At 39.3% G+C, this 13996-nt stretch overlaps 1 protein-coding gene across 6 annotated transcripts in view; it reads right to left on the minus strand.

The window, feature by feature from the left end:
- armc8 (armadillo repeat containing 8) overlaps positions 1-13996 on the minus strand; it is a 110463-nt gene that overhangs the window by 84757 nt on the left and 11710 nt on the right. For all 6 annotated transcript variants that reach the window (XM_041200330.1, XM_041200332.1, XM_041200331.1 and 3 more), the window contains 5 exons: positions 10990-11066; positions 10056-10127; positions 7275-7417; positions 3706-3803; positions 3189-3281 (listed from right to left, as the gene is read on the minus strand). In XM_041200330.1, coding sequence (XP_041056264.1) covers positions 3189-3281; positions 3706-3803; positions 7275-7417; positions 10056-10127; positions 10990-11066 — 483 coding nt within the window. The remainder of the gene's footprint in view (positions 1-3188; positions 3282-3705; positions 3804-7274; positions 7418-10055; positions 10128-10989; positions 11067-13996) is intronic.

Consider the following 13996-nt stretch of genomic DNA (forward strand, 5'->3'; position numbering starts at 1 on the left):
ATTTTAAGATTAGATGCTCAGTGTCCAAGTGAGGAGCTACAACTCAGACTCAAAAATGCCATTAACTGAGCCACACTGGTAGAAAACAAAAACAATTGCACACAACTAAGTACAAACTAATTTCCAAACTAATTTCCAGTTAACATATCTGAACATGAAGCTTCTTTGGACAGTCAGTAGATAAAACTGGCAAGACATATTTTTCCATCAGAATAAGATGGTTGAACTAGTTTCCCTTGTTTGATAATATTTCCTATATTTGCAAATTAGTTTCATTACAGGACTATACAATGGCCAGTTCAACCCCTTTTCAGGTGCTAACTCAAATTGTAGACGAGGAGAAGTAGTCACACTCAAGATCTTAAAATCTAATTCATCAGGAAACCTCTATTACAGAATGGTAACAATGGTTAATAATTTGATGCCTTATTGTGGAAAATCCATCTGATTTTCAAACATATCTTATTCGGATTTCAAAGAGAGGAATACAACTTCATGTGAGCTAAATCACTGGATCACATTTATTTCATCCAAGATGTTTGACTATATCTTATTTAACTATATATGTCTCTATCATATTAATCAAGTATTGCACTACTGATATATTGCTGTATCCTCTACGTTTATGCAATTATCTTCCTTGCAAATAAATCAGGCATTATTTTTAGCCTTGATATAACACAGATAATTACCATCTTTTGAACTGTACAAATGAGCTGCTCAACTAACCTCTGGTGTGTAATTTCATGGTAAAAAGGGCAGATTTTAGTCTATTTACAACACAAAGGATTATAAGGGGTTCAGTCCACTCACAGAAACTGCCTTTGTTTTGTGGTCACAAGTTAAAAACGTTGGGAGAATGTCAAAATTGTAACATGGAATATGCAGCAGAGACGGTTGATACTTATGGAGGCTGCCTCAAGGCACCAAAGGAAAGTGCCAAAAACAGATCTTACCTAAGTGGAGTCAAAACAGATCAGCAGAATATTAAATTCCACTTCCTCTACTGCTATATTCAACTGAAAGCAACCACATTATCATGTTTAACATTTGGTTGAACTTCAGGAGCAAGATCCTATCCAATACAATGTTTACTTACTTCAATCACTGCAACATTACCTCCCCACCTCCATCACATCCAAATTCAGCTTGTCGGTTCTCTAGCTTACCATGCTCCAGTCCTACATAAATTTCAGTTCTCTTGTGTTGGCTACATCCTATCTTAGACAAAGGCCCAATCCCTTCACCCCGATGTGTTTTCCTCAATTGTTTTTCAGTCTTGATGCATTAATTTCTAAATCCTTGTCACTATTTAGAAATCCTTCCATGGCTTGTCCTCTCCAAATTATATAGCCTGAGCCCTATGTGTCAGCTTTTTTGACTTATGTTTTGCATTACCCCTCCCTCCCTCACATTATTTGCAACAGAGTTTTCAAGTTTTTGGGCCCTCAGCTTAAACCTTCTCCTTAAACCCCTCTGGCTAGCTTTACTGTTCTCCGCACTTTCAAAACTTCCTCAAACTCTACGTTTTCTACGATGTCCATGATGTCTTTGTCTCCTCGGACACAATCTTTGCACTTCTGAAATGCCTGAAGACGTTTACTATGTTAAAGTCACTTTACATTGGCTGCCATTAATATCAACTTCAAAGCAAATAAGGAAGGGTTTCCATTGGGTAGTGGAAGTTTGAGAGGAAGGAAAGGCTACCTTGTCCAAGGGCTTCTCAGGTTCAAGTTAACATAGTTCATGAACTTCAATTCAGAGACCTCCATAAACCTGAAGATCTGTGAGAGCCTGAATTGGTCTCTTTGCCCAAAATAAGCCAATGAGAGTAAAGACAATTGTTTGATACCATAAATTTTGGCAATTATTGTCCCAAACAGTAGGAAGTTCCTGTGTAAGCAACTAATCAGAAAGTTGCAGCAAATGCCTTAGCACCACATCAGAATGGGCCTTCCTGGACTTCTTCAGATGCCAAGAGTTTATGGAGGTGGAGGAAGAATGCCAATTCTTGCTTTCTTCCCGAATCATGTAGCATGATGAAAAATTTACGTAATTTTCTTTATGATGATTTATTTATTGGATTCTTTCTTGCTGGCCACAAGCCTCAGGATTAAAGCCAGTTACTGTTAATAAATTTTCCAAGCTGAAAGGAATATCTGAGTAGAGACAAAGCCACCAAAAATACACAGATAAACAAAGGTTTGTACCAAATACCGTTCATTAGCTTTAAAATTAAATGTTTTATTTATTGAATGCGTTATAAATTTTGGTGTATTACCCAATCCTTGATCTGAAACACATTTTATCTTCTAAAGTCAGGAGTACCAGGCATGTGATATATCCTAATTAGCCTGAGTACAGTGACAAGAGTTCTTTGCCCAGGTGCTAGGTCAAGCTACGTTTACTTTTGTCTTTGTCAGGTAATAGCATATTCCAGTGAGTAGGGAATGCAAGGTCAGCTTACAGGAGTGGTCAAGGAGAATAGCTAGCATCAAAATCCAAAAATGTGAAAGTGGGGCTCAACTACACCTCAAAATGAATTAGTTCAGAACAAAGGTGAAGAGTGAAATATTGTCCTACTTTTGGCACTCAATATAAGCAAATACTCCAAAATTAGTACAAAATAGGCCACATGAAGAATAAAGTTACTTCTCCCCAATATATCTTACTCTTAAATGGTTTTCCTCCACTACGCCAGTGTTTTCCCCCCTAATTTCCCAGTCACCCTAAAGTTCTGACTAAGGAAGGCTCCCATTTTGTTGAATTACACAAACTTATGTTGCTATTCTGTGGTCAGTTGAAAGTGGTCTAATTAAGTTTCATCCCATCAGTGTGAATCGGTCCCCGATGAGAAGCAAACTCATGTAAAATCCTTTGACTAGTTCCTGCATTACTCCTTCATGATTTCAGTGAAATACAACACAATGAAAAAAGATTCATCAGATTTCTGTAAAATACATTCAATTTACAAGTCACTGCACGTGCTTTCCCAATAACAAATGCTCGCACTGATTTTGCCCAATGTGTTATAGGTTTATTATATATGGTTTAACACAATAACTAATACAATTTAGGACAGACGTCTTTTTGAAATTACAATTAAAAAGTCTGCAGTAATGCTTGAAGATTTTTCAGTTTTGTATCTCTACAAACAAAATGTTCTATTTCCATTTAAAGTCTCTTACCTTGCAACAATGGGAGAAAATCTGACAGATATACTCCTGTGTATATCGAGATCTACTGAGCAAGGACATGAGATGTGGAACCACAGTAACATCCTAGGGACAGTGTCAAAACAAAGTTAAAATACAGTATATTTTTAGGAAATAACTGGGTCCCCTGAAACTTCCAATACATCAATAAATTATGAAGCTACGTATCTTCCATCACTCCCTCCACAACAGTTTCTCATTCCTTGCTGATCTCCCCTGAGGAGCCATGCATCACTTATGGCTAAAAGGCAGGCAGCAATTTTGCTGCATGTCAGCCAACAAGAGGCAATTCAGGAGAAGCCCTCTGGAGAGTTCCATGATGGCCTTATGCCCTAAGGGTAGGCACTCCTGATTATATGAACAGAGCCAAGCAGAAGCTAACTAAAAACAGCAAGAGTGGAGAAAATAAAATTTGCATATTGCCACTCAATGGTTTCTTTAAACAAGACATCAAAAAACTGACTACTCAGGTGTCAGACTTTGTACTTACTGTAAAAAGCACCTCCACTGGTGTCACAGGGCTTGTCAATATTGTGCGAAGACATCGAAGGCACGCCTCTATAAATTTCAGGTCAGGAAGGAGGAGACCTATTTCAGTGGTGGGGAATGGAAAAAGGATTTATTACACTCAGTTATTTATCTCAACCCAACAACAATCTCTAATTAATTATTTGCTATAAGATCTGAAGATTTATGGCCTAAATTATGTCAGTGTGTGTGTATGCAAATGTGCCATGTGTGGTAAATAGATTAGGTGAGCTGCAGGTGCAGACAACCACGTGGGAATATGATATCATAGTGATAACAGATACCTGGCTCAAAAAAGGGCTGGACTGAATGCTAAATATTCCTGAATACCAGGTGTTCTGGAAATATAGCAACGTAAAGAAAGGAGGTGGGGCAGCAATAATGATTAAGAACATTACAGTGCTGGAAAAAGAAGATGTCCCAGAGGGTTCAGGACAGAATTTATTTGGTTAGAACTAAGAAACAATAGAGGTACCATTACACTGCTGGATATATTCTATAGGCCATCTAGTGGGAAAAATATAGAGGAACAAATTTGCAAGGAAATTAAGGAGGTGTAAGAGCTATATAGTTATAATGGGAACTTTAATTACCCTAATAGAAGCTGGAATAGTAGTTGTGTAAAGGGCAGAAAGGGGGAAGGGTTTATGAAGTGTGTTCAGGAGAATTTTCTAAATTAGTATGTTTCTGGCCCAACGAGGAAGGAGGCACTGCTGGATATGGTTCTGGGGAATGAGGTGAATCAAGTATCAATAGGGGAACATTTAGAGGACAGTGATCATAAGGTTTAGGTCAGCAATGGAAAAGGACAAGGCGCAATCCAGAGTAAGAAGGATTAATTGGAGGAGGGCCAACTTCAATGGGGACAGAACAAATCCAGTCCAGGTTAACTGGAATCAAAGATTGGCTGGCAAAACAGTAACGGAACAAAAAGAGGAGATAGTTTGTGTACATCAAGGGGGAAAGGTAAGGCAAACAAATTCAAAGCCCCTTGGATGATGACATTGATAGAGAGCAGATAAAGCAGAAAAGGCATGCATTAGACAGACACCAGGTGGACATTACAGTCAAGAGTCAGGCTGAATACAAAAAGTTTAGAGCGGAAGTGAAGAAAGAAATAAGAGAAGCAAAGAGAGGTTATGAGCAGAAACTGACAGCTAATTTAAAAGGGAATCCGAAAGTCTTCATACGAATAGTAAAAGGGTGGTAAAAAGGAATGGGGCCAATTAGGGACCTGAAAGGGGTGTTATGCATGGGGGTAGGCAGCATGGCCAAGATACTAAATAAATGCTATGCATTTGTCTTTAATAAGGAAGAAGTTGCCCAAGTCATAATGAAAGAGGAGGTAACTGAAACACTGGATGAGCTAAAAATTGACAAAGTTTTCATAGGCTGGTTGTCCTTAAAGTTGCCAAGTAACCCAAGTTGGAGGAGATGTATCCATGTACTGAGGGAAGATGGGTGGAATTTGTGGAGGCACTTGCCATAATCTTCTAATCCTCTTTAGATACAGGGCCAGAGGATTGGAGAATTGCGAATATTACACCCCTGTTCAAAAAAAAGGATGCAAGAATAAGTCCAGCAATTACAGTCCACTCAGTTTAACCCAGGTGATGGGAAAGCTTTTAGAAACGATAATTCAGGACAAAATTAAAAGTCACTTGGGTAAATGTGGATTAACTAAAGAAAGCCAGCCCAGATTTATTAAGGACAAATTGTGTCTAAACAACTTGCTAGAGATTTTTGATGAGGTAATAGAGGGGTTAATGAAAGTAATGTAATTGATGTAGTGAACATGAACTTCCAAAAGGTATTTGACAAAGCACTACAAAAGAAGCTAGTCAGCAAAGTTGAAGTCCATGGAATAAAAAGACAGCGGCAGCATAGATATAAATTTGGCTGAGTGAGCAGAAATAAATTAGTGGTGAACAGTTGTTTTTCACAATTTCAGAATACAGGAAGATTTGGGGATGGATTTTCATCTTCGAGGTGGGTGGCAAGAATTGGGAAGTTTCCTGGCTTGGCACACCCACTTCCAGAGAAAGTGCTTGCAAAGGCAAGATTTTCGTTCTGGATGTTGGAGGCAGTGGAAACAGAAGTCAGGCCCCCACAAAGGAGTTCGGAAGCAACCACATGGGCTGCCGGGTGCTAAAGTGGACTTTTTAAAAGGCCTGCCTCGGTGCTCTTTACCATAAAATCAACAAAAGGAAAAAAAATTCCTGTAGGCCACAGCCCCTCCCCATGCCCCATTCATACCACCCAAATGGTATGCCACCCAAACACCCCCTATAGCTCCTCATATGCTCCATGCCAACCTATGGCCCCTCCATACCATTCACCCAGTACAGAACCACTGAACCCTAGTAGTAACAACAGCTATTTGTGAAAAAGCTTTAAAGCATTCAATCATAAAATTACTTTTACTACAGCCCTATGAAAGTGTCAATCATCCAGGACTTTTAAAGTATCAGGAGCAGAAACTGCAAGCACAAACCTCATCTTATGTAAATAAACACTGCGTAATTGACAGAATAGATCAGTGTGAAAGAACTGTCAATGAAGCAATGTTTTCCCTTGGGTGCAGCAATTTCAGAGTAATGGATGTCTGGGCTGTCAGCTAAGAATGTATAATGAAGCTTGGCTCCATTATGAGGGGTCTGGATGAAAAAGATAGGGAGGAACTATTCCCATTAGCAGGAGTGTCGAGAACCAGAGGATACCAACTTGAAGCGACTGGCAATAGAAGCAACAATGACATAAGGAAAATCTTTTTACATGGCACGTGGACAGGATCTAGAATGCTCTACCCAAGAGTGTAGTGGAGATAGATTGAATTGAGGCCTTCACAAGAGAACTGGATAATTGTCTGAAGCAAAAAGATTTTCAGGGCTATGAGGAAAGGCAAGGGAGTGGGACTAGGTGAGTTGCTCTTCCAGAGAACCAGCAGGGACACAACAGGCCAAATGGCCTCCTTCTGTGCTGTAACCATTCTATGATTCTACAATAATTTCCAAAAAGATCCAGGTTAAACCCTGCATTAAAATTATTAGAAGCTAACCATCACCTGCTCAAGGGCAATGAGAAATGGGCAATAAATCCTGGCCTAAGTAACGCTCACATCCCATAAATGAATAAAAAAAACCATCTGATATTCAATATCTTCTACAGTCCAGTTACGTGTCAGGAACATATGCAGCAACTTTCCATTAACTTAATTAAATGGCCATTCATCATGTTGTTCAACCTCATTAAGCGTTCACCAGATTATGACATCTGCAAATTTATCCAAATAGGAGTCACTGAATAGTAATCAAAAACAAGAATCCTGGCTGCTCACATCCCCAAACTAGCCTAGGATGCTGAAGCAAGCTTACAGTGACTAACAGTACATGTCAGGGATGAAACTTGGGATTGTTCTGGTCTAGGTAACTCAGTACTATACCATGAAAGCTGACAGGGCAGCTTCATGCCAAACAAACTGGCATGATGGTCACTTAAAATTTAATGCACATGCGTTCAAAACAACAGTACCTTGTAGTAATGCTGGAATTATGTGGCAATCTAACAAAGACTTGACATTATTTTCTGTGCCCATTGCAAGACTTCCTAACACTACTGCACATTCGGTTTTAAGTTCTACTGTTGAAGTCTCTTGTTGTAGTAGGTAAAGTAATCTGCAAATAAAAAAGGAAATTAAATATATATTTAAACTCAAAACTCAAGTAGAAGTCAGAAAGAAATATACAACCAATTTTTATTTCTAAAATTTACCTGTAAAGTTACTCAAGCATATTGTACCAACTGGCCAGGCATGTGGCTTTTTAGTTTAAATTTGATCATTTCCCCATTTGATAATATGGGGGAGCCCAGCACATCAGTGCAAAAGACAAGGATGAAGCATTGACAACTATCTTCAGCCAGAAGTGCCAAGTTGATGATCCATCTCAGTCTCCTCCTGGAGGTCCCCAGCATTCCAGATGCCAGTCTGCAGCCAATTCAATTCACTCCACGTGATAAAGAAATGACTGAAGGCACTGGATACTGCAACGACACCATTCCAATAATATTGAAGACTTGTACTCCTAGCCAAGCTGTTCCAGGATAGTTACAGCACTAGCATCTACTTGATAATGTGGCAAATTGCCCAGGTATGTCCTGCCCAGAAAAAGCAGGACAAGACCAACCTGGTCAATCAGGCTACTCTTGATCATGAACAAAGTGATGAAAGGTGTCATTGACAGTGCTATCAGGCAGCACCTTCACAGCAATAACCTGCTCAATGACACTCAGTTTGGGTTTTGCCAGAGCCACTGAGCTCCTGACCTCATGACAACATTGGGCCAAACATGTACAAAAAGAGATGATCTCAAAAGGTGAAGTGACATCAAGACAGCATTTGACCGAGTGTGGCATTAAGGAGCACTGGCAAAACTGAAGTCAATGGGAATCGGGGGGGGGGGGGGGGGGAAAGAGAGAGAGGAGGAGAGACTCTCCACTGCTTAGACTCATACCTCGCATAAAGGAAGATGGTTCTGGCTGTTGGAGGTCAATCATTTCAGTTCCAGGACATTGCTGCAGGAGTTTCTCAAGTTTCCGAGGCCCAACCAAATCAGCTGCTTCATCAATTACCTATCATAAGGTCAGAAGTGGGGATATTCGCTGGCGACTGCATAATGCTCAGTACCATTTGCGACTTCACAGATACAGAAGCAGTCCGAGTCCATATGCAGGTCTGGGCAATGTTCAGACTTGGGCAGCTAAGTGGCAGGCAATGACCATCTCCAACAAGAGAGAATTTAACCATTGCCCCTTGACATTCAATGGCATCACCATCTCTGAATCCCCCAATATCAACAGCCTGCGGGTTACCATTGACTCACCCCGACTCCCCAAAGCCTGCCCACTATCTACAAGGCACTAGTCAGGAGTGTGATAGAATACTCTCCACTTGCCTGGATGAGTGCAGTTCCAGCAACACAAGAAGCTCGACACCATCCAGGACAAAGCAGGCCACTTGATTGACACCCCATCCACCATCTTCAACATTCAATCCTACCACCACCGAGACACAGTGGCAGCAGTGTATACCATCTACAAGATGCACTATAGCAAGTCACCAAGGCTCCTTCGACAGCATCTTTCAAACCCGTGACCTCTACCACCTAGAAGGACAAGGGCTGCAAATGCATGGGAACACCAACACCTCAAGACCCCCTCCAAGCCACACGCTATTCTGTCTTGGAACTATGTTGCCATGCCTTCACAGTCACTGGGTCAAAATCCTGGAACTCCCTTCCTAACAGCACTGTGGGTGTACCTACACCTCATGGACTGCAGCGGTTCAAAAATATTAGGGATGTGCAGCAAATGCTGGCCTAGCCAGCGATGCCCACATCCTGTGAAAGGATAAACAAAGTTAAATTTTGCTTATCTTAGTACTGATGCATTTTGGAAGGTTAAGGGGTAATTTATTTGAAGTTTAAGATTTGAGGGGGGAACGGATAGTGGAGGTCAATAGAAACTACTCCTGCTGGTAGGGGGACCCAAGGACACACAGCCGAAAAATTAGAGCCGGGACTTTCAGAAGTGAAGTCAGGAAACGCCTCTACATTTATTATTTTATTTATTTACCATTTTTCATATCCACCAGGTGTCCTAAAACACTTTACAACCAATGAAGTACTTTTGAAGCCAATCGCTGTTATAACATTAGAAAGATGGCAGCTAATTTGCACAGCAAACTCCCATAAATAGAAATGTGTTAAAGACCAGATAATTGGTTTTTGTGATGATGATTGACAAATAAATATTGGTCAGGACTCCAAAGATAACTCCCCTGCTCTTCTTCAAGGTAATGCCATGGGATCTTTTAAATCCACCTAACAGAACAGCCAGGGACTCTGTTTAACATCTCATCCAAAAGACTCTGATATCCCCTCACTCCCTCAGTACTGCACTGAAGTGTCAGTTGAGTTTGTTGTGCTCAAGTCCTGGAATAGGACTTGGAAATTACAAGTTTCTGACTCAGAGGCAAGAATCTTACCAACTGAGCCATGGCTGACACAGGCTGGTAGATGTGTGTAACTCTCGCCTGCAAACAGCATTATGCTGGGTCAATTGCTAACTTTAAATCTGAGAATGATAGATTTCTGTTAATCAAAGGTATTACTGTATAATGGGGCAAAGGTGGGAATATGGAGTTAGGTCCCAGGTCAGCCATCTCTCATGAATGGCAGAACACGCTCAAAAGGCTAAAGGGCCTACTCCTGTCCTATGACCCAAACATAGAAAAGGATTAAACTATTACAATACCTTGGTACTGCTCCCAGGACAATCAGATTAGCTTTTTGTTTGTTATTTCCAATTACAGCATTCTTCATGTCACTGCACAAAAGTTAAGCACAAAATGATTTAAAAACTAATCACCAAAAACAAAATGGTATGATACTTCAATACTTAATTTGAAAGTAAAAGATTTTGTTTCCAAAATTTATGCTCCTGGATATTCTATCCCCACAATTTCAATAGAATCCATTTTAAACCAGCAAACTGGCTGTTGGCTACATAAGGCCACCATCAGTCTTCCACTTCAGTGTAATTTTTGGCCAGTTGCTGCATCTTTTTCCAGGTGACATCAGCTTCTAGGATGCCCTTCTCTACAGTGCTTGGCCAGATCATTCTTGGCTTGTTACTGAAACACTGTTTGTGTTGTTAACATTTTAAAATCACAGCTCATCTTGTGTTTTAGGAAAGTAACTTATTTCACTCTAGGTTGATAAGGCAAGCCAAACAAATTCACGCACTAAGTTTCTTCTTTTGAAGTGAGATCTGCAGCCATCATTTACAAGACTAATTAAAATAAAAGTTTCATTTTTATTGATGATGACTAATCATCAAAATCATTTAAACGTGGTTCTCATCAGTGCTTTAAATCACAAGCAGAGTGTATGTTAAAAAAAGCTACCACACAATTATGGTTTTCAACTAAAGGTTCTGAATATTCCTCCTGTAGCCGTTTCCAGCTTTATATAAATATTTATATATTTTTATATGAGGTGTATACATTCATTCCTAGAATTTAAAATATAGGGACAGACTTGTTTATAATCATTGAATTAACTAACTGTAGTCTGTGACTGATTAGTTTATGCACAGGTGAGGCACAAACCTTGTAGTTTTCAAATTGTGATAAATTTTACAAAAGGATCCAGAAGAGATGGATTACATACCCTCATACAATACTTACATTACACCTTGCAACACCTTCTGGGGGTCGGGATCGAAGAGCCGGTCAACATAATGACGACTGCTGGCTGTAACTTCCTAAAAAGAATGAAGTGTTTGGATTAATGTTTGCATTTTTTATGAACAGGATTCTTGCTGTTAGTAACTAGACAAAAATAAAGTTTAACCTCATGATTAATAGAATAATCTACCACCCAAATTGCATGAGGTTGTGAGTTATTCACAAAATAAATGCACTTCATTGAGCAAGAAAAGCTATAAAGATGATGTGCATCATTTTACAAATAAAACTATCGCTCCTCTAGACCAATGTTGTCCAATAAAAGTTGCTGATGGCTGTGGCTAACGTAATGTTTATTGCCACATGCACTAAATTTAAATGGAAAACGCCTTACACAAATGTAGGTAAGTGTTCTTCTTGTGTATGCTTACTTAACAAATATCTACCATTCAGTGCGAAACTCTGCAGTCTTCCTCCTTCACCACAGTTGAGAATTCTGGCATGATTTTTTCTCACACATATTTATTACAGCTTCTAAGTTTTTGTCCTGTAGCTGCTGGAGGAATCTAACTTAATCAAAATCATTCTTGAGAAAGTTGACTCGCATACCAAATATCAGACCCACAATAAGCTCTCAAGAACATGTGGTTTTCTGTTTGCCATATTGTGCCTTGTTGCACCATTGGCTGGGCTTATTTCTTGTTCTGGCATGCAGAAGTTATTCCGATCAGTCAAACTGACTATGTACAGAGGAAAGCTACCACTGATGTTGCTGGTGTTTCCAGGATGCCTATTACCTTGGCTAAACAACATTTTAGCAGATAACTAATAAGCCCATTGAACAATCAAAACTTATTACTACTTTGCTAAGAAAGGCACAATGATTAAAGAGCACACGCATTGTGAATACAAATATTGAGCTTATGTACCCAACAAGAGTCAATTACTCATTTACTGAATAAAACTACAGTTAGCTGCATCTGGCTTCCCAATTTGCCAGGTGGTGGTTAGTGGCTCATGTATTGAACAACACTGTACAAGACTTTAATCCAGCATTAGACAAATACATTAATACTATCAAAACTATGGTCTCTGATATTCAATATTAAATATATTCAACTTCAATTTCAATGGAACTTGCTATAGCAATACAGTACTTCTGAAAACTCTTGCATCAGGCAGTGATGTACTGCCTGGCACAGACGTTTAAGGCAAGAATTATATTTTGAATAAGCATATTAGTGCTAGAACAATTGCAATAAACATTATTAAAGCAGGATTCTTACACATACTGTATCAGTAGACTTATAACAGCATAAAATATGCACAACAGTATCTCACAAGCTAGTTTATTACAACAAGCAATAACTTATATTTATATAGCACCTTCAACATCATAAAGTGTCCCAAGGCACTTCACTGGAGCATTATAAAATAAAATATGGCACTGAGCCATTTAAGGAGATATTAGGGTAAATGAACAAAAGCTAGGTCAAAAAATGTACTTCAGGTTTTTAGGACTGCCTGAGAGGAAAGCAAGGTAGGAAGGCAGAATGGTGTAGGGAGAGAATTTCAGAGCTTAGGGCCTAGGCAGCTAAAGGCACAGAAACCAATGATGGAACGGTTAAAACTGAGGATGCTCAAGAGGCCAGAATTAGATGAGCTCAGATATCTCAGAGGATTATGGGGCTGATGGAGTTGTTGGGCTGGAGCAGATGGCAGAGATAGGAAGCACAAGGCCACTGAATAAGAAAGAGCTGTGTACAAGCAACATTATAAATTTCATTAGTATGGTGTCCAGCAGGATTGTTTTTTTTTAAAATAGCGTGTGTTATATCAGTGTTGCAGAGGCTAGGCTCTGTAGACAATAGTAAAAAGTAAAATGACACTCCAGTGCATTTGAAAAAAGAAGTATCACAAATATGGTGGAACAGAGTAATTAATGATAAACTGGGCTAGTGAGTCAAGAGAAGCAGCAGGTCCACCAGCCATTTATATTAGTTTTGTAATCACATAAATCCAATTATTATGCAGGGAGTATAGCAACCTAAACCATAGTCATAATCATCTCTATAATCCATGAATTTCTCCTGGCTTCTTAGGTTTCGCCAACATCTCTTGAAAGCACAGAAATACCAAAGACAAACACTGTCCAATGCCCCTTGCAATCAAAATTAGATGTCCAGAACGACATACCCTCCATTCAATACTAATTTGACCAATAGACCAATGCTACAATGGTGCATCATAAAGGCATCACTTATTTAAAAAGTTTACAACAAGTTCAGTCATGTAAACTGGACAGTACAGTGACTTGAGAAAGTATTCCTCCACTTCAGGGCTGAATTTAATCTTGAGCAACTGACAGAAACCTCTTCAAGGAGTATGATCACCATCAAGTGAGATCAAAGTAGATGAAAATCCACAACACAATTGTCCATAATGCTGCAGAACTATCACTTAATTGAATCTCATTCAGAAGCCATCAAAATCTGTGACTGATGTCACTGGTTCAAAACCAATGACAGGCAATAAATTAATAAGATTAGATACTATAGTAAGGAGAAAGGAACATGCACAGGAAGCTTTGCCCTCATCCGACCACTGCCATACTTGATATGAAAATGTGAAATGAGAATTGGATAAATAGATGGAAAAATATCACATTCTGGGCAAACAAATCAATTTGTTGAGTACAAACTGCCCAAGAAAATTGCTAAAAAAAATTCCTGATCACATCCTTCACGGCCATGGTTGAAATCTTCAAGTTAGTTTATTTTGACAATGTTTATTCTGCAATTTTAAGCATGACTGCAAAATTAGTTGGGTGAAGAAGAAGTCGCAGCATAAATCCTTATTCCAGATCCAACCCAATGCCAGACGGAAAGGAAAGATTAACAGGAGGATGCAATCTCAGACTGCTTGGCTATGAAACCACATGGATGATGAGAGATTTAAAAGGCCTTGTGAACTCCCCAAAATTCCTGGGCAATTTTAAACATACCCT

This window comes from Carcharodon carcharias, chromosome 12 (assembly GCF_017639515.1).
Source record: "Carcharodon carcharias isolate sCarCar2 chromosome 12, sCarCar2.pri, whole genome shotgun sequence".
NCBI classification, from domain to species: Eukaryota; Metazoa; Chordata; class Chondrichthyes; order Lamniformes; family Lamnidae; genus Carcharodon; species Carcharodon carcharias.